Source organism: Leptosomus discolor, chromosome 14, assembly GCF_034619465.1.
Source record: "Leptosomus discolor isolate bLepDis1 chromosome 14, bLepDis1.hap2, whole genome shotgun sequence".
Classification (NCBI taxonomy): Eukaryota; Metazoa; Chordata; class Aves; order Leptosomiformes; family Leptosomidae; genus Leptosomus; species Leptosomus discolor.
This window is the reverse complement of record NC_141404.1, coordinates 7,082,358-7,107,129: the sequence shown is the minus strand read 5'-3', so window position 1 is coordinate 7,107,129 and position 24,772 is coordinate 7,082,358. Positions and strand designations below refer to the sequence as shown.

At 41.7% G+C, this 24,772-nt stretch overlaps 1 protein-coding gene across 1 annotated transcript in view; it reads right to left on the bottom strand.

The window, feature by feature from the left end:
• PRKAR1B (protein kinase cAMP-dependent type I regulatory subunit beta) overlaps nucleotides 1-24,772 on the bottom strand; it is a 99,186-nt gene that overhangs the window by 6,680 nt on the left and 67,734 nt on the right. The window contains exons 6-8 of the mRNA XM_086472968.1: nucleotides 24,327-24,485; nucleotides 15,282-15,342; nucleotides 11,693-11,814 (exon numbers count right to left, since the gene is read on the bottom strand). Coding sequence (XP_086329094.1) covers nucleotides 11,693-11,814; nucleotides 15,282-15,342; nucleotides 24,327-24,485 — 342 coding nt within the window. The remainder of the gene's footprint in view (nucleotides 1-11,692; nucleotides 11,815-15,281; nucleotides 15,343-24,326; nucleotides 24,486-24,772) is intronic.

Genomic DNA, 24,772 nt, shown 5'->3' with positions numbered 1-24,772 from the left:
CGAATCACTACCTTAAATTAAGGAGTCAAAAGCTACAGCTCCCGATGCTACAACACTCCTGGAAATAGCGATCAAGGCCTGCTATGATCTGTCAGCTGATGCTTCACCCTCCACTTTAAAAAATAGTCGTTTAAATCAGTTCGGTTGTCTGATGTGAAACCTCAGCCAACTTGGGTCCAGTTTGGCCAGCTTTCCCTTTGTGGCTATCATTGACGATGCGCCTGTTGCAATGCCTGCTGAGCGGGTAAGGGCAACGAGAGCAGACCCCGGGTTTGCACTGCCTGAAAAGGCGGCGCTTGTTTGGTTTGCTTATCTCTGGCAAGTCAGCTCTTTTCTGCATCCATTAGGGTTCACCACAGATTACAGGGCGAGACAATGCCCAAGCTAATGAGCTACTGAGAGCTTTTGAAAACAAATATACAACATTTTACACATTCAGCTTTTTAAATTTGGCTGTGACTTGGAAATCCTGAGTGCCACTGATTTCAGTGGATTTTCAGAGAGCCAGCACCTTGGGAGTGTCGCTCGGATTAACAACGCAAGGTCAAACGAGCTCAAAAGGCAGCAGCAGAGTAACGACGTGTGCACCGTGATACCCTTACGACCTCCTTGAGAGAGAGCAGTGCTGCAAAAACTGCCTTTACAGCGACACAACCGCAGAGTCAATGTGTATGATTATCATTACGCTGTCATTATAACATTAATGCATCGGATTTTATTGGCCATAATGCTCACCAACACTAAAGCACGCTGCAATCTAGCAAAGTTGGAAAGCAAACGTCACCACCCAGCTGGCATGGATCCTACACGTTAGCTCTACGGCCGCACTCGGTATCAAACGATCTGCAGTTCGCTGCGTGTACCAGTGGTATCACACCTGCACAAGACCACCGACTGTATGTCTAAGCTTCCACCACTTCTGCTACTTCGGCACGTTTGTATTACTTGAGGAATAACATCCAGACCCGAGAGAGAGGAACAAAGCTGCCTACAGCAGTCACCAAAATAGTCAAAAACATAAAGGTACTTTTAAAAACGACAATCAATCATAAACCAAGTGTAGCTTAAAACAGCAGAAACAACTGAGCCACAGGGCATTTCCTAGGGATACATGAGAGGCCAGGGTTAAGGCCCAGACATGACTACACCCAGCCCGTCATTAATCACCAGGAAACACCTTTGCCTTGATCGTTCAGTATTTAAAATCCTAGATGTTTGACATGGGAAGACCTTTTCAACCGCTTTGTTCATCCTCCTATTGCAGTATCTCAGACAATCTTCCCCTTCAGTGTTTCTTTGATACAGTCTGCATGAAACCTGTGCTGTATCTATGTATTCTCCTTGAAGTAAAAGAAATGCTATTAGATGGAAGACAAGATTCAGGCAGAGAGAGACCAGTAAACATAGTGAAAAGCCAAAAGAAGCAGAAAACACTGCACCAACTGCAATTTGCTTCATGCATGGAGACCCCTGCAATACTCTGGCGAAATAAAGCGGGTTTTGCACAAAGAATAAAAAATTGGCATTTTTTTGGTTAAGCCTTTTCTGTTGAAAGGCTTTTCAGAATCAAAACATTAAGTTTTATAGTCTTTTGACTTCAAAATGTTGCCCTTGAGCCACAGCAGCAGAGCTAACATCAGGCTGGATCATCATGCAGGTGTTCAATAGAGGCGTAACCATGTGTTGGGGGACTCAAGATTTCATCGACAGTCATCGTCATCCCCCCTCATCAGGGACACCACAGTGGCCTCCGCGCTCCCCAGCCTTGGTGCCATGGTAGTCCCATGCTTCTCTTCCATACCACCAGTTGCCAACTGGGACTGGGAAGCCTGGGAGCGAGGGGATGGTGACAGAGGGGTAAGGATACCAGCTCTGAGCCATGGGAGGAGTCCCTTGCCTGGGGCGAGATCCTCCTTGGCTAGTTGTCCTGGCTCCATGCCCAGAAAGATGGGAAGTGGTTGCACCACAGCCCAGCCATTGGGGTCCCTCTGCATTACCATCTTTACTCCAATCTAAGATTTTAGTTGTCCCTCTCATTACACATTCAGTCCACCTGTCGCAGGGGTGACGAAAAGCAGATCCACTCAGTAAAGGTGGGCTCAGATGCTCGGTTTTAATGAATTGTCTCGGTGATACTTGGCCTTGACTAATCAGTAGCTTCTGTGGGAAAACAACTGAATTAATATTCATCCCAGTGCCAGATTTTAAAGACCTTCTGTGCCAAGTGCTGTGGATTACTGGCAACAAGGCACAGTTTTCCTCCCTCAGACATGTCAGCGTACAAAGCAATAAAAGTCACAAAGGAAAAAAAATGTTGCATTTTAGAGATTCTTTCTTTCTACAAAGCTAGCCATTATCTCGACTCTCTCTGAAGCCAGGAAACGTCCACTGAGTCAACATAAAAGTGACTCTATAATGGGTTATTCATCAACTGTTCATATTTGTGACTGACCTGACAGGGCTCATCTCCTGGAAGCAGACAGTGCAGAGCGCTACCACCTACAGCAGGGGCAGGGTTGAATGTACGGGAGAGAAAACAAGAAAACAGTGCTGAACCTCCCTCACCCTCCCGCAAAATCCTTTCTGGTGAAAATTGGTTTTAGCTGTTAATGTTGTTTTACGGCCCAATTACTCCTACCACCATCTGCTTCTTTGTGAAAACATTCTGTAGATGCTGAAGTAACCAGACCAAGCAAAAGGCTGAGGCAGACATCGTCATTAAAGTCTCATAACTAATGCTGTGACCAGGGCTGGGCGAGCAGCTGTGGCCAGCTAGGGCAACAGCTTCTGAGCAAGAAATAAAACTTGGAGCAAACTGGGGAAGAGAAGAGAGTGTGTCACAGAGATCAGGAAAGCTCTCTGTAAGTCCTTTCAGTTGGTGAATCTTGTGTTTTTAAGGACCTTTAAAGGACCAAATTTAAAGGACCATCTCTAAAGGGCCAAATTCTGAAATTCAGAAGAAAAAAATCTCATGTGCTCAAAGTTGCTTATTCCTGGAGCACACTGCTGATAGCCTTGCACGCTCCACAAAATCCACACTACACAGCTAATGAATGAGCTCTAAGGGGTATGTTCTTTCAGCAAATCTGTATCTTTGCAGAGGAGGGACAAAAGCCATCCCAGTAAGGGACAGCTTTAACATGATCCAGAGAAGCAGGGATTAGGAAATTCTCCATTCCCCTTTCACCAGGTTGGACACCAGTATATTTCAGGTCTTGTTTATATTGCAGTATTTTTTCTCAAAGACAATCACTCCTCAGGACGGAGCTCCTAACTCCCGAGACAGTGGATGACTTTAATTTCAGTTTAGATTTAAGGTGCCTAAGGCCATAAAGTTCTTGATCTCCTTGACTAAGTGCTTTGAATCGGGGCTTGCGAGCTCGGTCTTCAATGCCAAAAGAGCTTATAAGGATCCCGAGAACCTCCTGAAAACCTCGAGGGGTAAACAGCCTGTGCTGCTCTCCTTACTCACATGGAAAGGTGTTTCGTTACCTGGGAACCTCCGCTGCTTTTGCAGGCTTCCATGGCAGGAAGACACCACTGGACAAGACTAGAGAAGAGTCAAAGCATCAACCATGCCTTAAAGAAAGTATTAGCTACATAAAAAGTCACAGGCTCTTTTGAACACGGAGCAAATCTAGCACTCCAATTTTTCTGAAAATTCAAATGGAGTATGTATATATTAAGAACGAAACTGCCAGTTACTAATGTCGGGTTTTACTCCTCTGCACACCAAATGATCTCCCAGTTTTCCACGTATCCTATAGTGGTAAGAGGCCAGGGTGTGTCTGTATTTCCAGCATAAACTTCAATTTTATGGGTTTACAAATCAGATGTTTTAAATTACAGCTGAATGAGACTGAAGACTCCTACACAAGTTGTCATGTCAAAAGTCAACTGGGGAAACATTCATACACATTTTTTTTGCACTGGGTATAGCATGTGCAAAAGAGAGGCTATGAAAACTACTTTTAAGCCTTAGAGACCAGCACGGCTACACTGCATCCTCCCGGTGGTTTTGCTTCAAGACCTAAGTTTACCAACGTCCCAGTGACACAGAGTAACACAGCAAGTCCTGCGTGTACCTCATGATGCTGGCATAAGCAATGTTCTGTCACAATGTCCTGGAAGACCACTAGCATATCGCTCCTCTGCTGCCATTTGAGCCCTTTGGGACTGCTGATAGCATCATTCCTGGGACGGCTTTTATGTTACAGCTAAGAATCAGCAGTTCTAGGGCTACTTTCCAAGAGAAGACAAATCCTTTGAACTATGTAGCCAAAGACACTGCAAATATTTCTTTAGCCAGTAAATAATCTTGGATTTTTATTATTTGCCAACCTTTGATTTATGAAAGACTTTTATATAAAAACAAGGGAAGAAATAAACAAATTTCAGTCAGCAATACCAAGTGCAAGTGGCTTCCACATAACCTGCAGCAGAAAATAACACCCATCATTTTTGGGTGGTAAAATTTAACATAAAGGAAAAAGAATGGTCAGCTGATGTGTTGGCCTGGGATGCTGGCCATAGGGCTAACACTGTTTCTCTGCCTTAGACCTTCTGTAAGCAAAATCACAACGGTCCAGACCTTCAAGGTGCCTAATTCCCCTTGATTGTTTTCAGCAGGAATGAAGAACTATCTTAATTCTTGTACCTGTGCTTCAGACCGCGCCATGCAACGCAGAGGTTGCTTCACACACCGCACCACAGAGGTGTGGTGAGGATAAACCCATGAAGTTCATGAGATGTTCATGTAAGACAGGTAAGTAGCTAAAATGAAATAAGCTGGTTCGAAGGTTACATATAACGTACACCACAGTTATTACGACTCTTAAAATTCTTTGGTCATACTGCATGAATGTGCCAGTCCAGGTGAGAATTTTTTTCCGTAACAAACCATTGGCTGTGTACATTGCTTTTACGGTGCTTTCCTAGCCATCAGGCTTTTTTTTTTTTTAAAGGTTTATTTTCATAATATAAAAGCTAGCTGATCTTAACGGTCTTGGAGAAGGATGAGGCAAGAGGACTTAATTCTGATTGTGGACTCAAGGTTGAGTCATGACTGGGTTTGACAGTAATTTTTTAACTGTACATTTTTAAACTATTATATATTATTCTCCAGTCTCTGGGTTCATAGCAACTCACAGAATTTACATACAGTTGTCCTGGTTTCTGCCACAAACGAGGAACAAAATCTGCAAAGTTCTAAAATAGACTACAAATATTGTCTAATCTGAATTGTCACAAAATTGTTAAGAAAATGCTCCACTGTGCATCACTTCTGAGGTTTCAGATTTTGCAGAATTTACCGTAGGTGACCTCATTGTGGTGGTTATTAGTGGGGCCAGAGGAAGAACTGGAAGGACGGGCCAAAAGCTGCAGTCACAGACGGGTCCTCCATGGCTGGCGGGAAGAAGAGGAGCAGCCATTTGCCTCCTATGAACCACTGTCCCTTTCTGACAGAGGAGAGATAAGTACATGCTCCAGATGGCAGGTATATGGATATTGCATGTATATGCAGCCTGACCCAGTGCCCACGGAAGTCAAAGTTAAACTGAGTTTAACAAGAGCTGGACTAAATTGACATTTTAGTCCCTTTGACTCAGCAAATACTTCACCTCCATCCCTAATCAGGATGGGACCCAATCACACACCTAACTTTCAATCTTTGACGTCATTTGGCCATTAAAAATGCCATCCTGAATACAGATGAACTTTGAAGCCGGGCCAAAGGAAATGCTATTGCTCCAGCACAAGTAGGTGATACCAAGAAAACTGAATGTACCTTTCCTGTAAGAGCTCCATGGGAAACAACGTCTCTGCAGTTAAAAATAGCAAAGGACAGAGCCCTCAGTGACTGCTGGCTCTGTTTATTCGGTATATTTTGTTTATTAGGTATACTAGGAGTTGCTGCAGACTGCCTTTGACAAACATTTTTGGTATCAACAAAATCCTGGTAACACTAAGCTGTTCAGATTGTAGCCTTTGAAACTCCCTTTCTAGACAACATTCATCTTCCTAATTAATAATTAATCGTACTGTGTTTTTAAAGAGATTATCAGGTGTGATAGCAGAGTGTGCCTAAGGCAGTGACTTCATTAACCAGACGAAAGAAGTTTACTTTGTAGTTCTCCTGCCTGTCGCAGGGGTAGGTGTCAAAGGGGTCTCTCTTAGGTTAGAAAGTCAAAGAGCAACAATTTAGAGCAGGAAACAATTGGGCTATTATTTTTCTTTTTTCTTTTCCTTCTTAAGGAGCTTTTAAATCACAAAGCTTCAGATGCTTGTTGTGCAATTTAAGACTCAAGTCGACTTTTCCTACAAAAAGGCCCAATTCTGTGAAGAACGGAGCGCCCTTCCGAGTTAGACTGAGGACCTTCCTCTGTTGGTGCATGTTACCATGGCAGGAAGAGTTTACAAACACTGTTCCACCTAACAAGGCTTTGAACTGCATTTGTGCAGAGACTCTCCGTAGCGTGCCAAGAGTGTCAGCAGGGCTGGAAACACTGATTTCACCTACGGGACAGTATCTCAAGTACGCTCTCAGCAAGAACTCGCAGTGGATCCTGCCCAGACCGGAGCCAGTTTGTGGCCCTGACTTGAAATGTCAACAGCAGCATGAAAGCTAGCAGCCCCACGAGGATTACAAGACTCTCTTCAATGTGATCATCCACGAATAGTGTTGGACAAATAATCATTACCAATTAATTTAATGAATTCCTGTCAATGAGACAGCTCTATGCGTTAACTCTGGAAGGATTTCCGCAATATCAATGGACTTTTTTCTCTTGTTTGTCAGTTTTGCTATTCCCATTGCCTGGTTTCAGTCCCGACGGATACTTTATGCCTTTTCCCATTGAGCTTTTGCTGATCTTTATGGAGTGTCATTAGGATTATTCCCACTGATGGGGAAACAGGGAGAGTAACATTTGGCCAACAGACTGGACCAATGATACAGGTGAGACTGAAAATCAGATGCCCTGACTCTGCCTCCTCTCTGTCCATCAGGATAATAACAAAGAACACAAAGCCCCAGCTTTTTTGAAGTGCATTTCACAAAGGAGTTGCAGAGGAGGGTGCAACTACCCCCTGTAACTTAGCACTAATCTGCAATTAAATATACTAGTTTTTAAAGTTAAAAAAAAATCTAATGTGAAACTACTTGATACAATGGGTCCATTTCTCCTTGAATTTTCTCCTATGAATTATCTTCTATTTTTAGGTCTTTTATTTTTAGGCTGCTGCATGCTATTGCTGGGCAGCTCGATCAACTATTAATTGGAAATGTTTTACTTCCCATGCCGTTTTATTTCTTTGCTTTCTGCACCAGTTAAACCAAACTGTCCCCCAAGGAGATGACAGGCTACAGAGAGCACATCTAAAGGACAGTTACAAGATGTGCTCTTCGGGCGCAGTGTGGCACTATTATAAACCTTTTGCTGTTCTCTCCTCCCACACCTGCATATGTTTGTGTCTGTGCACGCATTTTTCTTAAGCCATGTCAAACTTTATGGAGTATTAGGGCCATATGGCAGCAGTTCAGCAAGCTCTCACTGTGGAGCTGAGATTAAAAGACTCCCCGAGCACAGTTGGTGGAGCCCCGTGACAGTATCTGTGTGCTGTATACGGACAAGTAGCTCCAAATGACCTGACGTGGGGAGGGGTGGGAGCTGGAAAACCCAGCAGGGCGCTATCCGGCTGCAGGTCCCACATTTTTGGCAGCTGCATTAGGGACTTCGAGGTACTGTGCCACCCAGCCAAGTTTGAAGCTGAACTTAAGAGAGTGGTACATCATCATAACTGCTATTTTTAATACTATTGTCACTACCTTTCTCAGTAACCTAGACAACGGCAAAACCCTCATTTTTTTCCAGTTTCAGAGCACTACTACACTAGTCTGAACTACTGTTCGAGCTGAAGTCAGTGGCAAAGCATAAGTTGGGAATAAAACCAACCCCCGTTCAACTGGCATTTCATTTAAAGGTACTTAACATTTGCTGGGATATTTAACTCTGCAAAGCTCACACGCCTTTGCAAGCTACCACTTTAAAACACTAGCTAAAAATATTTGCGTTATCTGAAGTCAGAGGAATAAATCCTCCCTACTGCTGGGTACACAGTGTGGCAGTGTACGATACAACTGCAAATTTATTTGTTAGAAACTGTACATCTGTTATGATTTACGCTTGCCAAAATATAATTCTTTATGGCAACAATTGTTTCATGGTGCTTAAAGTTTTTCACCTCTGTGCCAGGAATCTCATATGGGATAATTCCATGACCTTGGAATCCAGCAGATACATTCCACATCTGTCTGGTCTGGGAAAGCCCGAGTTTGTTGTGTGAAAACCATAGTGGGAAAATAAGACCTGGAAATATCTGAAAATACAGAAACTGCAGGGCTGCTTCTTTTTTCTTTTTTTTAATTACCAGTTTCAAGTGCAGTAAATCAATCTCACAGCAGCGGTTACTTGCTTTTGTAAGCAGACATTCACTTCTGATCCTATTTTCAAATTAAGGAATATGGTATAAACATTAAAATAATTCTATCTCCAGAAAAAATCGCAGCCTTTAAACACTAAAACTAAATCTTGTTGAAGGCTGCTTGAGATTTAAATGGCAAAGCACCCAACCTCCTGCAAGTAAACATCTGACTGGTGCCTGTGAAGATTTAGGATGGCAGAAAAACTGTAGCCATCCTGGAATCTCAGGGTAATACTTTTCTGATTAGACTTTTTAACAAAAAATGAACCATAAACAGCTTTGTGAGCAGTGAACTTAAAAAGCCCTGGTTTCCTGTGACTCTTCCCTGTACATATTTTCTGTTATTCTAATAACTTGGCTGAGCTCCTGCTGCAGCCTTGCTCTCCATGGGGCACTGTACCATTTTCATGCATACAGCCTGCACCTCAAATAACCTGCACCCTACTACAATCTGTCCAACACTGGAGATAAGATGGTGGGCAGAAAGCCATGAAAAAATGTTTATACAAAGAAAAACAGAGAAAAGGTGACTGTGCTTGCTTGACAGAAGGGGGAGACTAAATATTCTTGTCCAAACTAACCAGGATTATATTCCTGGTTTAAAGCAGGAATTGCTGTCCTGATCATCACCGAGGCTGGAAGTCTCCCTTTCAGAAGGAGACTGAAGGTTGCTCTCCAGTCTCCTGGGTGCCCATTCGCTTATAGGCTCTGTCCTTCTGCAGGACCAAAGATGGTATCCCAAAGGGATGTCACAGAGGAAGGCAGCACTGGAGGCTAACCAGAAACGAACGATTAATTTATGAAGTTCATACAAAACTGTGCTAACAATTTAAAGTCCATATGGGAGTCCTGGGTGTCTTAGAGAAGCTTTTGTGATAGGAGTCACAAGATCCCAGCTGGAATCAGTATCTGTGATGCTGGTGCACCAAAGCTTTGTAAATTGCTAACTAATTTGTCTAATGCATGCCATGTATGACCACGGTTTATAATAAGTAAGTCCTTTGCCCAAAAATTGTGTGGCAAAGTTTAGCTTTGTACTACTGGACATACTGTGCTCCAAAGGAGACTGCATTCTGGTGACACACAAAATGATTTCTACATATACAGCAGCCAAACAAATTGGCTGCATTTCTAGTGTTTTGGATTATAAGGCCACAAACATCAAAAAACATATGCAAGAAGCTAATGGCTTTTCAACATATTGTGACAACAAACCAGCCAAGACTACTTTCAACCAGTTTGTAAGAATAATGTGTTCCTGGCAGCTCGCATCAACTCTCCTGCAGAAATGTTTAACATCAAAGATGTACGCTCCTGTGAAGTCAGGTTTAAAACACAAAGCTTAAAGTATGTGTGAGCAGGCAGAAACACTACTGCAGCACAAGAAATAGTTGATGCTGGATGTTCATTCTTTAATGCAGAAAAATACAGGCAATTTCCAAAGTGAGAAACTACGTTAGATTTATAGTGGAAGAGTGAGGTGAGCAGATACTTTATCATTATGCAGTGTGCAGTGTTAATACTTTTCTACCCATTCAAGTCTTAACAGCTGTTCCAACAAGAGGGGGGAAATAAAGGCTCTTGGTAATTCTTAAGCAAACTGCCAATTTTCCACATGGGATTCGATGGCTAAGAAAATTAGGTTTTCCTAGTCTCATGCTGCCGCAAGGAATAACAGTACACTTAGTAACACTAATAGAAACAAAAATTCCATATTTCTGAAAAAAAAAGTTCTATTTCCTAAATTTTTCTTATATAATAAATATCTTGTTAACAAAAAAAAACCAACCCTATCTAATACCTTGTCTCTTTTATTCTGACACTGTTGTTTTGAAGGGGCACTGCTCGTCACTTATTTAAAGTTCCTTAGGTGTCTCACTGTGTGATAGCCAGGTGCAGCTATTTGCACTGACAATTTTGTGAGCATCAGAAGAGAAACTATGTTTATAAATCAAATATGTATTTCCAACACTCAAGAGGAAAGAAGGATGGAATTTTAAGTGTCAGATATTGATTATGAACCAAATTCTGGCTGCCTTGGATAAAGGCACCTGTCCAAAAATCCACAGATAAGGAGCAAGCAAAGAAAAACTTGTTGGCCTCTAAACCATCTGGAATGGGCGCTGTACAAGTCCTTTATCACCTGAGTGGAGCATGGTCTCTTTCCTCCTAAATCACACCACAACACAGCAGCCTGACGGAGCCAGAGATGTATTCTGTGTACATACAGCTGGATGCCAAGGCAACACAATGATACCAACTTCCTTACATCCATCTGACCCACCTTCTCCCACAGTGAGACATTCAGATTACCTCCTAGATCTTGTGCCACCACTCCCTCATTGCTGGTCATGCAACCTCTGGCCTGGCATGTGGACTTGAACTGTCACCACACAGCCATATGTTGGTTGTTCCCAGTCTACATATTTATGTATGAACACTCACAGCTGGTACTGAAAAGCTCCTCCTTCAATACATATACAATCATATCCTAAAGCTGTCTTGTTATCCTTAGTCTGAGTCTCTCTAATACCTTCTTATAACTTGTTATATCACAGGGCCTAGGTATTTGTATAAGATACCAAGGATCCAAATATCTATGTCAGACAGGAAGGAAAAACCCCGTCAGCATCTGTTTGCAGAAGTGAGATGGTGGAATTGACGTGTCAGATAATCTCCCAAAAAGATGTCAGCATTTTCAGCTGCCTGACAGATCTGTCTGCCTGTGTGAGGGTAAACAAGAAAAGGGCTCAGCCATTTGGACAGAGTTTAAGGCAGAACAAAGAACAAATTATCCATTTTCAGATCAGGTCTCCTGCTCCAGTTTACAGATGTTAGTTTGTGATTTCCCCTGTTAAGTCCCTTTGGGAACAACGATCAATGCACTGTGTGTCTGCCCAGCCTGGATGAAGTATTGGCAATTTGGAACAAGAAAAATATCATGTAGAAAACAAACCTTCAAACGGTAAAGACACTAGACACACCTCAAATTCCTCTGCATCTTCCATTTACTGGAAATTAGGGATCATCCCACTTAAGACATTTCCATGGAACCAGCGCCTGAATTAATTTGAATTTTGAGTCATTCTCCTGGTTTGAGTGGAGTTAGTTCAGATTTATACTGAAGTAAGGAATCCAAATGTCTCTTAATACAAAGCCTTGATCTTTACCAGGAAATGACAAAAGCTTACCAGAATGCCAATCTTACCTCTGTAATAATGAAGAAGTCATCACCGGGCTCTCCCTGCACAACAATTTTTTCTCCATCTTCAAACTGGACAGGTTCCAGTGCATCAGCCACTGTCAGCCGCTCCCATTTGTCCAGGGACTCTAAAATATTGAAGATCATAAATCTTTATTATGAAAAGACTCTAACTTTGGCTGAAGATTCGTATCTAAACTGACAGCTCTGCTACGCCTGGTTCTGTTATAAAAGAAACATTTCTTTCATCCAGGCACTTCGCACGAACCTCCGGTTGGGAAACACGAATGTATTTATTCATTGTATCTTAGACTTCAGTAATCACCCAGATAATAATCTTAAAAGTTGGACAGGAAAAGTTGGCTCTGGTTCCCTACGCCTGCGATCTGATCTGCGCTGCCCTGATGCTGCAGTGGATTGGAGCAGCCTAGGAGCTGTTTGGAGATACCAGCGATATGGGAGCGCCGAGATTCTCTTACCACATCCCACACTAGATGTCAGAACAAGCCCTACTGTCTTTTCGTCAGAGGCTCTCAGGCAGTTTCTGATGGCCTGCTAGATAAGCCACGCAGAAGTGCCAGTCTAAAAGATGACTCTTCACCCGTGGCTGAGACCATGCACCACCGAAGCCAAGGGCAGGACCCTGGTAGCATGGGTGGCAGCGAGACCAGAGGCTCAGTATGGGTGTTTGAAGTGGCACCTCTGTTTCACTTCCCAGCGGGATGGTTTACAAAGTGTTTTTCTTTTCCTTCCCTGCTTCTCGGGGCTTGGTGTCCTGATCACCCACCTGCAGCTGCCACAACCCCTGTGATACCTACACGGCAAAAGACAGCCTGCACGAGACTGGTCACTGTCCCGCTGCATCCCTCCTCCTGCCTTGGCTAAGGGAAGAACGGTACCTGTCCTGCCCTCAGGGAAAGGAGGGGTGCCAACCTGTGTCCCTCTCCTCTATCCATTTGCATGCGAATTCAAGACAATGAATTGTGCTTGAACTTCTGTACTTTTATCAGATTTGACTGAAAGAAGTGACAGGTTTAAAAGTTCTTACAAGAAACAGGTAATACAATGACAGAACCTTCACTGCCTCAAAAAGCTGGGCTAAAATGCATATACTAGAGTTCTGCTGACCCTTATTTATCATGAATTATTGAATTAATATGAGTCAAGACATGGCTTCTGACACCAGGATTAGACCTGAGCTGTTCTCTCAGACTCTGGTTTCACCATTTTGTTCAAAATATTGCTTATAAGTATTGGTGAGGCTGAAAGAGTTGTTCTTTAAAACTTAACAAGCCTTTTGGCTGAGCTCAGAAGTGTACACTGAGTCTGGTAACAAAACCAGATAGAAGTGATCAGTGCACCAAAAGGAAGTTTTGAGTTGCCTGACACACATACGTCTTGATGGTTTTATGCCACTTTCTGTTGCTGTTTGGGAAATGACAAGTTCTAATATTTTCCTCACCTATAATCACTAATGCACTTTCCTGGTGTATTTGTGACTTTTGCAGCAGAAGAATTAATATCAAAGAACAAGCACATGTAGTCAATGCAACATTCAAAAAGTGCTCTGTTTGACTAAAAATAAGCATAAAACTCTTTCATACAGACTAGAGTAGGCTTCTTCATTTTTTAAAAAATAAAAGAACTCAGTAATTAACAATGAAAAGAAAGAGTCTCTTGAAATATCTTCTTAAGTTGGCTTTATGAAAAATCTAAAGCTAATTCTAGCTCTAGTCACGAAGTGTCTCTCTTTTGTCTAAGGGAATTGTAGCACTACAAATACTTTGGCTAATGATTCTTGCAAACAGAGCATTATATAGAATATTGTACACGATAAAACTCCTAAAGTTTTAGTTGCAGAGTTAAAGTCAAGCATAAAATAAAATAGAACATATGCAATTTTTTTCAATTTCTAAATTGTACGTAGCAATTCATGTCTTTACATTTAATTAAACTCCAGAAGAAATACTTAAGACAATTGGTTTTCTCACATCTCGTTTGACACACTATAAGCAGCTACTGATAATCTAAAAAATCCTTAGATTTAAAAAAAATATGACTCCTACAATTATATGGCTAGTTACAGACACTAGACAGACCTTGAAAAAATATGTGTAAGAAGCAGTAGAGGTTTTTCCAACAAGAAATCACTGAGTTCTGACCACAGTAAGGCACAAAGTGAAGTTGACTTCTCAGTGCTGTGTTGAGATTTCTAAAACACCTTTCTGTTTCCCAGGAGCCATCTACTTTTTAGACATGTGAAACAGATCTGTACAGATTTCACCTAAATTCTCCATGTCTCTGAAATGATGCATTATTTTCTCCACTGCTTTTCTGTACTTAAAAAAGGTTAAAATCTTGAAGTCCTTCCTCTTTTTTTACTGAGATTCAAAAGCTGTACTACAAACTAGGATATAATTACATTGCAAACCGCATGTTTAAGGAAGCACATCTTTGAATAACCTTCCTACTCCGAAATTGTTTTGAGATGTCTCATTGTTGTAATTGCTTCTCATTAGTGCAGGTGCAGAGATCCTTTTTTCTTTAAATACTCATTGTAATTTAGTATAATTTGTGCTCTTAATTTAGGAAGATTTAAATTAAGCATAAAAGAAGACATTTAAATGATGAAAACTTCATTAATAAGTGAGCAACATACTTGGCCTTACCCTAAGTATACAAATATAACCGAAAATTTCATGGACAGCACGTCTCAGAAGTTCAAGTATATTTTCACTAAGACACTCTCATATTTCACGTACCTAAGCTCAAATGGGAGATGAATAACATAAACAAGAAACAGAAAGTGTTTAAGTAGAAATATAAATAATTATATAAATAATTTTATTTATAATTATAAATTAATCCTGAACTGTTTTTTTCAAAATAGTCCCAGTGGAAACATGATGCTTCTCCTACAGAATCAACATTTCATTGTACTGTCTAACACCGTCTTCCTTATTAGAAGCTTTTGTTCTCCTAATGGTGATTGATTGGTCAGGCATTATGGGTTTGTTGTTTTTCCTACTGAAGGCTATCAAGAACATGTCCAAATTTCGTGGCTATCACATTAATCAAAGGGAAACAAAATCCAAGGACAAGAAGCTAAACAGATGTTTTAAGAATGTGAGACAGGGGCCATAAAATACACAGAAGAAAAAAAATCAGTCGGTTTTGATTGGTAAGGTTAGTTTGTTTAGCGCACATAAATACAGTATTCTTGCAGGGAAAAGCTTCTCACCGGCCACCTGTAAGGATGTAACTAAACTTTTTGACAAATTCATAACTCTGCACTGCTTTCTCCTCTATCCACATGGTCTTTACTGCAACAGCAGCTACCAAAAGGTTACCAGTCCATGCCTGCTCCCATATTTAAAGAAATACTTGTCCTTCAAACACATGTTCAGTGCATATCAAAGAATGAGAAAAACAAGTCCTAAAAAAAGCCCTTTACGCTTTCATTCCTTCATAAACGATGCAACCATGAGACCTTCTGTTTGACCACCATTGCTTTCATCGTGCCATCAAAGACCAAAATTCATTCTGCCAACACATATAACAGAGGAACTAACAGGCAAGTCCAAAGGCAACTGACCCAAAATGGAGACCTTGCTCAGGAATTCTTCATACATCTTCCGCTTTCTCAGTGTGCTGCCCTGTTATTAAAGGAGAGAGAAAAAGGAGGTAGAACATTACACAAAGTATTTTTGTGATTTCTTCCTACAGCTGCTCTTTTTTTTCCTTCCCCTTCCAAATCTTAAGCATAGCCAGTATAAACAGCCTAAGGCAAATGCTTCCCCATAAAACGTCTGGGCAAGTTGTATTGCTGATAAGCAAAGACAGAAGGAATCAAATTCAATCCTGGTGTAATTTCACTGACTTCACTGGTGTTACTGGACACCACAGATGAACTGTATCCATTATTTACAGGCACTCATTTTAAAGCCAGAGCTTCATCAATTAACTGTTTAGCTAATTCAATATATATCTTGTTACCAATGAGGCCCTGCTAGAAGGGAATTTACAATTACAAAGTAGGATAAAACTTAAAATGTTCCCCTCATGGGTCCCATCTTCTTAGGTTAAAACCTCTTTAATGCCAAAAGCGTTTATCTCTAAGCCTGGTTTATATTCTGCATAGTGTTGTATGTATTGTTACTGCTGAGCAACCTATTCATATTATTATTTTAACAAGGTTTAAGTGTTTATGGAGCAGACAATCCATCAATGTATGTGCAGCCACCAGCACAGTCATTCCCACACTACTAAGACTTTATTGTGTGATAAATTACTGAGAAACCCTCTGCTTACATAGTGTTTGATCACCATAGACAGAAACCATAAGTAGCCATTCCAGCATGCATTTTTGAGGGAGATTCAGGTATGAATAAATACTATGCTGTTCAACCAATACAAAAATAATTCATTCATGCTTAACTCCTTCTGCAGTGACACAAATGGCTTGAAAAGAAAACCTTCCCAGATACCAAAGAGGAACTCCAGGGTCTTCCTTGGTACCATGCAGTTTATTCCACACTGTTACATGACAGTCTACATCGTCTCTACCTGGTTAGATTCCCTGTGGATGTCAAAGGCTGCCTGCTGCCTGCTGCTCAGATCTACAAGGCAGGAGTACAGCACAAAGATGATACATTCATTTTCTGAAGAAAAGGGAAATAAAGATGGCTGGGCAGAGAAGACAGAAGCAAATGTGTCTGCCACAGAAAAAGCCACTTCTTGATTCCTCCTTCTCCAAGTGAGCACTGGTAAGTGCTCGAAGCACAGGCAGAAAGTGGGGATAGAGAAAGAAAAAGGGGATGAAACTTTTTACCCTCCACTGTGAAAGCATTCAGCAGTGCCTTAAGTATGAAAATGGGAAAGGCCGGTGTACTCAAGTCCAATGACATAACTAAGAATTAAACATCGTCCCTCTTCCTACACGTGCTGCGCAGGTAGGGTTTGATCTATGAGCACAGAAGCAACATGAATCCTTCCACCAACATCAACAGGCCTTGGCTCCAGCTTCTGACTGCAGCACCAGCAGAAGCTGCCGGCTGCTCTCCTCTGGGGACAGCTCCCATTTGTGCCCCTCTCCTGGGGCCACCCATGCTCTGCAACAGCCGCAGCACCATCAGGAGCTGACACTCCTCCCAGGTATCTCTGGAGCAGCAGCAGCACCAGCTACTGAGGTCTCCCCCTCCGCACCCCGTTCATAATTTCTGAGTCTGGTGATGACAGTTCGCCCCTAAGCGATAGCATCGGTAACCCTTGTCTGACCTCTCTGTCTGACAAACCTAGTTCTCAACCTCGGGGGCCCTGAGAGCATTTGAAGTGCCAGAAAGAAAAAAAAAACCCACAACTTCAAACGGAGGAGGCTCTGCAAACCACGCCAGATCCTGACAGCTCGCTGCGAGACAAAGAATGGAAAACTGGACACTGCACAGTTGTTGCTTTCCTCCCTGCAATCGAGTGGAAACAAGACCGGCAAAATTGACAGCTGTGGAAAACCAGATTGGTGGTTTAGTTTGATGGGCTGGGGCACCCAGGGACAGATGTGGAAAATGCTTTTTAAATGACTTGCGGACATAGATGAATTTTAAGAAGCAGTAATCAGTAGCCATAAGTGACACCTAACCACAGCTTCGAGTATTTCGAGATGCAGACAAGACCCAGGAAGGTAAGAATGGCAGGAATCCCACCTGGCCCGGAGAGCAAGAGCCCAGCACTTCCTACAGGAAAACGGGTGTGTTATGTCTTGGCTAAACTAAGCCAGGGTAGTGGTACAGAATCCACCATGAAGACAAGTGCCAAAGCAAAACTGAAGTGGAAAGAATTAATTAAATGTGCTGTTACCATTTTTCGTATTGTGATAGTATCTTGAACCTCAGTGGGATTCACTTAATGGATAGCTACACTGTCTTGAATATCCCATGTCTCAGAACGACACCACAAAGGTAAGGGAGAACAAGAGCCTAGGGAAGAACTAGTGGTTGAGGCTTAGGAGTCCTATTTCCCAGCACATGCACTGAAACCCAAGGTGACCCAACTGATGGCTTATGATTCAACCTGCCAGATGGCTCCATCCAACCCTCCATCTCATCCGGAGGAGACAAACACAGCCTCCAGGGTGGCACAAGCCAACCGACAGCAGAGCTTCACCTTAGGGTGCCCAGGCAGGTACGGAAGGTTTCCCTGCATTTTCAAAGCACACAAAGCTGGATCCCAATTGGCACAACCAGATCCCAATTCCTCTTCCAGGAAGGAGAAGCTTGGCTCACCCTCACGCACCCTGTTTTCACTTGAGTGTGTTTTTCTGCTCAAGCTTTCACAAGCAGAGTGAGGGGAAGAGATTCTGAGAGAACACTAATATATGCTAAAACCAACTCAGCAGTAGAAATCTTACAAGCAACCAAAGCATGTGCTTATTTTCATTGGTATGATTCATCTTTTTCTTCCCATGAAACAGTGAGAGAACGTGCCTACTTCCCACTTCCCTTGATCAGACTAATATTCCCCTCTCATCCTCTCCCATAGGCATAATGTCACCTCTGACTCCTGATGTCCTTTTTATACTTGTTTAATTTGGTCTAGTCACTTTACCCAAATTGTTAAGGCCACAGGTATGAACACCATCATAACCTCTTCCCCTACCCTTCAAGTAATTTCTGCAGAAGTGTCAACTGGCATGCTCCCTGGGACATGTGCTAAGTCTGTTCTTATGCAATATTTTCAAGGATCTTCTAGAAGCAGCAACAAATCAGACAGTAACGATATCTGCAGACTAGGAGATGCTATGAAAGCTTGCCAGAACAGGAAAATAACAAGAAAGGACCTGGAGACATTAGAAATGGGAGTAGAAAATAATAGCATGAGCTTCTGTTTGGAAAATACAGCTAAGAAATGCAAAGACAAAAAAATCCAAAGCACAGATGTTTGAAGAATGGAAGAAGACTGGAAAGTTGTAAAGCTGAAAGAGATTTACAGACAATAGGTGAGACCCTGTTTGCAACATCAGACTGCAAGAAGAATACAGCCAAGGCTATTTTCTTCTGTATACTCAAAGACGTTGTCCAGGAATGAAGTTTAGAAGCTCCATCTCCATGGTTCCGATGTGGTGGTGCCTTGCGTGCTACACTGTCTTGGTGCCTCTTCTCCAGAAAAGCGCTCCCAAACCAAACAAAGCTTTAAGAAATGCTAAAATGCTTGGGGACAGCCCATAAGGAAAGAGCAAACCAAATTCAGCCTGTATGTTAGCTCAACACTAGGATCATAAGTATGTCATGCTCATAGCTAGCATGCATCGTTGCAAGGGTTTTAAGTAGACAGTGATAATAATCTATAGATATATGACAGAAAGTGAGGGCAATTTAGTACAGCATAACATGACATAACTCAAAGTAATAAGAGAAAATTAAGAAAATCTAATTTAAGATCAATATCAAAAAAGTTTTCCCAACGTAGGAATTATTTTCTTGCAGAAAAGTTTCCCAAGGGAAGCAGTAGAAATCTTACTGCTTGAGCCAGATAAAAACAATAGTAAATGTACATGAATAATTCTGCACTGGCAGAGTTCTTGATGGCATGTTTTAAAAAGTCTTTATTAATTCTGCTTTTTCTAACCTATTAATATCTTATTTCAATAGTCTCTGCTTCTCCCTCTCCCCCTTTCCTTTGTTCACTTTCTCCACGGTTCTGAGCTGTCATGCACAAGCTCATCTTCTTAAAGACAGTGGTTCCCACTAACTACAAAGATTCATTAATATTCTAAGCTGCAGTGCTCCTCCCTGAAACACTCCCAAGGAGAAACGAGATCACTTGCATTTGCCAAATCTACCCAGAAAAGAGCTCAAAGCCAGGTTTAGAACCACTTAAAAATGTAGCAAGCCCTAGCCTTAGCTTAAGCAATACACAGGTTAGGAAAACTGAATGCCCCAGAGATTATAACAGGTCTCGTTGAACAGGACTGTTGCATCTCTTTTCCTGCCCCTTCTTCACTTTCCCTGTTTTCCTCCATTTTTTCTTCCCACTCCTCCAGTCCAGTCTCTGTCTTTCTTCCCCTCTGCTTGCCTCTTTGCTTTGTCCCTCCAACACTCTTCATGTCTTCTTTCTTGCTTCATTTTTCCGGGTGGAGTTGATTGGGTCCTTCCTAGAAAACCCCCACCTTCAGTAAGAAGCCAAACAAATGGCTACCGAAAGGCAAAGCACGGCTCAAGTTCCAAACAAAAAGTTATCCTGGCAGGAGGTGCCGGAATGGCCTTCTGGACTGCTCCAGCCCCGTTTAATCCCTGCATAAACCTGATATTGAATGATGCTTTGGCTGTACATTCTTACAGGAGCATGAAAGAAAGAGTCATCGTGCATACTGGCCACGAAAACAGCACAGCCCGCAAGATCCCGGTGCTACGTTGCACAGATGTTGGATGGATTGCAGGCTTTGGATTTGCTTTATGTTTCGACCACGACGCAACCTACGTTTTATGGCAACACAAAGTCCTTCTGACTTTATTTTACTTACGTAGAAAAAGGCACTTGTTAAAGAACTTGTTCTCAGGTTCAAAGCTGTGTAATGATGGTAAAACAAAGCCAAAATAGCATAAATAAAATGAGGCATAACATTAGGAACTGACTAACCTTGATTTGTCATGACTCACATCCCAATATTACAACTCACTTTCTGTAAGCAAAGTTTGCCAAATAGGCAAAAAGTATTGTATCCCATGCGACTCTGCTCTCAGAGCCAGGTACCTTGGACCACGGGCACTAGAGGATAGTTAAACTATCCTGAATCAAGCCTTCTTAAAGAAGAAATTACAAGAAATTAATACTTCAAATTTCCTCAGTCTGGGAACTGAATTGTCTGGGGGATCAGTCTGATGTTGGGATACAGACATTTGCTTCTCTGGTATTTGTGGTATTTGCTATATTTAGAATACAAATATTGTACTACCCTGGGATGTTCCCCACTCCGTGACGCTCTTGAATCCCAATTGCAAAGAAGAGAGTAGCAACATTTCAGCAACTGAATTACATGAGAATCCTGTGGCAAAAAATTCCTTTGCATCTCTCCCAGAAGAATGTAGGTAAATAAATACAGAACATATACAGAAAATGTGTGTGTGCTCTTGGGTGTGCACACAGAGAATATATACATACAAAAATTTGCAAGAGTGAAAAGTATGCAATTCAGCACAGATAATTTTATGAAATAAATGGAACACACAGACAGACAGATAAGCTGTGAGTACTGAGGGGGGAACATGTTGAAGTGGGTTTTTGTAACCCATCTAGCACAATGAATTTCATGGTATAACACTTTGTCAAGGACTGCAGTGAAAACCAAGCAATTTGACTGCAAATCCTGACAAAAAGAACTATCCCAACATTTATAATCATCACAGCTGCTAAAACAAACTTGAATGTGACCTTCAAACCATCAGGGTACTTAAGTTGAGACTATGAAATATAAAGAAATATATCTATTTTAAAAAACTTCCTTTGGGACAGGCTAAATAATAAATGGATGACAAGTGTAACTAAAGGCCAGCAGGAACTTTTTGCATCAGGCTTTGTCCATCCAAAAAAAAGGAAAATTAAAACTCCCAAACCTCCTGAGATGCATTTGATTCATTCCATAAACAAGTCAGGACCAACGAGACATATCAGTGGGGAAAATGGCACTAAGCAGAAATGCAAACTAGAAATTACTAAATGCGAAGCAAAGAACTAAAAACAGCCTGCAAGGAGAAATGAGGTAGAGAGTCAAGTGTCTCATGACAGGATAAAATCTTTTTGGCAAGTGTGGGTCTGAAGGCATGATTTGCAAATAAATATTTGCAACTTGAATAAAATTTCAACACTAGACTGACAAAACATGGGGCTGGTCAAGGCCAGGAAGGAATGCAGATGAAAGAAAAAACTATCTCAGGTTATGGAGGGGCTTTTTCTGTCTACAGAAAAAAAAAAAACATATCTTTAGGACGAAAAGGTCATTGATTCCTTGGACAGAAGTATTTGCAAACACAAAATTACAAAGAAAAACCTGCTCGCTCTCAAGTTTTAAAACCATCTTAAATGATACTTCAAAAGATATCCTAAACAGTACTACCTCTTATTTAAAGGCAGAAGCATTTCTACACCCAAAATATCCAGCAACTTTCTAGAAACATTAGGTTAGGGGCTAAATGGCAGGAAACCACGTTTCTGGGACTTGAAAGGCAGCTACATCTTGAAACTGAGTACAACAGAACTGTACTCAGCCACGTAATGGTGGAGTTAGCTTCAAGTATGAAATGCAGCCACTGAAACGTGATGTAATTAATTCTTAAGCTTGAGGAAATGTGCAGAGAGCCACCGTAACCTGCCCTCACACGAATGCAGAGAGACAGGTGTCTCATTTCACCTACAGCAAAAGAATTATCCATGCTGCGCCTACAAATAAGTAAAAAGATGACAGCATTCATGTAGTCTGGAATGGATAAATAGCATTCACCGTGGACAGCACTTAAAATTGGACATTTTCTACACCTGCAGCAATTAATTCACCATGCTACCTGAAATATTTCCTATCTAAGTGTTGGGAATACTACCATTACACTATCTGGGTATCCGATGTAATGCAACAGACCACCATTTTTTAATGACCCCAACTGTAAAAAAAACACAGAAGAGAGAGAGGGAGAGAAAATACCTCCCTGTTAAGTTAAAGGTCTCATCAACTGCAGAAACTGAGCTTGCTAGGTAAGGCACAGCAGTCACTGGTTCAGAGGATATGTAAATTAGTTTGCAAAGCACTTAGCCCTACACTAGAATCAAACAGAAGTGTATCTGTAATATTCGAGTTGTATGTACAGCTAAAGCCAGCATTAAAAACACAGTCTCTTCCACTTGGGACTTTAAACCCTTTTAGTAAAATCCTGTCTCTGCATCAAATATTCATCTTCTGAAGGCTGCTATCAGATGGTAGTGGACACATGACCAAACCTGAAAGCTCACAGGGTTGGATGATGTTAGGTACCACTATTTTCATCAACGCTAAAACTGAAATTACCTCCAGGCTACAAGGCCTGTGAATCTGTCCCTTCAATTCTTTAGTAGCAAGTGTACAGGCAGCTGTAAAAAGCTATGCTTAAAAAGCCAAGGAATATGTGGTTTGTCCTGACATCTACTTCCCTCCTACGTTCCTCCTCTCTTATACCTTGGATTCCTCCTTGCAGCATGCAGGTTCATCGCACAGTTATCCCAGACACCCTTCCATTGCATCCATGGAGGACATGGGACAAACAAGTTGAGTGTGCCTCTTAAATCCGTTAGGAATTTCTACTGCTCCACGTTTTAGAAATACCTTGTAGAAAGGTCTCAGTTACTACTGTCTGCTTCCCCCCACTGGGAAGCATTCAAAAACTATTCATTCTGCTTACGCACAAGGGAGAAGACAGTACACTTCTCATCATTATTCCCCTATTTTGTCTTGGAGCAATCAGGCCGAATATTTTGGGATAGAGTAAATTTCCATCAGAGGCACTCCCTTAGATGTCAGTGTGATGTTCGTTCATGTGATACAGAACTCAGCCCATGAAATACAAAGTGGAAACCAGCAATGCTTCATACAGACATCCAACAGTCATCACACAACATAAAGACCACTCTTACACTCTGTTGCTTAAGAACTAATCATTTAAGTGTAAAATCTACTCAATTCTTCTGCTAATTTTTCTGTTATCTATGACATCCACTGTAAATACAGATGATCTCACACACTCCTCTACTATTCTGAGAGCATAGTGTAATTTCCTTCAGATCAGAATGAAACAATGCAGCTTTTAGAGACAAGTCCTATTGAGAAAGAAGCTTTACATAGAGTTACGTCTGTTAATTATCAAAAAGAAAGGAATACTTTATAGCGAAGGAAGATATGCACATAGACATCAGAAACAAACTCATAAAAGAAAGTTATGACATTGCTAAAGTTAATTATCTGTCAAAGTTTCTATAAACTCACCACTCAAGAACCAACAGCAAATCCATAAGCTGGCACACCCCCCAGGTGCCCAGAAGGTTTCTTGAGCTTTACTGCAGAGATGAGGGAGTTTGAAAGGAGCAGAGCAATGAATCATTAGCAGGGACTCTGCAGCTACCATCCTGTGATAGATATGTGTGGCTGTGTGCTGGCTAATGAAGATGGAGGGCACAGTCCAGCCGAGACTTTTATTTTTTTAGAAGAGCTGGATTTACCTTGTAGTGCCTGCCTTGAAGAGTGTAATACAAGTTCAGACAAAGGCTTCTTAGGCAAGCGGTAGTGCTGAAAGACATTTTGAGGTTCACGGTAAGAAGAGGATTTGCAAAGCCTCGATGGGTAACGGAGGCCTCCTGAGGTTTTCATTCATGTATAATAGTTATGCATAATGTTATTCAATTGCATTTCTGACTCAGCGCCTTTCTGCTGAATCTTGTCCCTTTTTCCTTCAGCTCACTTAATTTAGTTACTCAATGTTATTGTCATGCCCTCCCTCTTTTATGCAGAAACACAGACTGTGCAGCCTTCTATCATCAGTGCACTCTGAACACAGAACAGAAGTGCTGGCACTACAAAAGAACGTAAAAAATACCAACTTCATTAACAAGCCCTTCTCCATAAACTTACCATTAAAATGCGTCTGTAGCTGTCTCTGTCGATGCCCCAGAGCTTGAGATCTGTCTTAGCCTTGACAGTGGCAGCCCGGGGTGTTCCATAGATCAACGCCAGCTCTCCGAAGCTGCCTCCTTCTCCGATGCTGGTGACCCACTCCCCGTTGACATAAACCTACCACAGCGCCAGACAAAACAAGAAGCAAAACCAGTTTGAGGACTTAGTTGCAGTTTTCCTCCTACTGCCAGTTACCTGAAAAGCTATTAGCCATTTCCTTTCTGATGGCTAACGCTGGGGACAAGGAAACAAGAGCGTAACAGTTTCCGCAGTTGGTCCCCAAAGAGGGCAACAACCTGCTTTGTGGACAGAATTTCAAGTCATCTTGCTTCAGTACAATGATTGCATTTACTCTCCAAGTTCTCAGCTCCCATGGTTAACTGGCATCATGTTTTCCCTTTTGT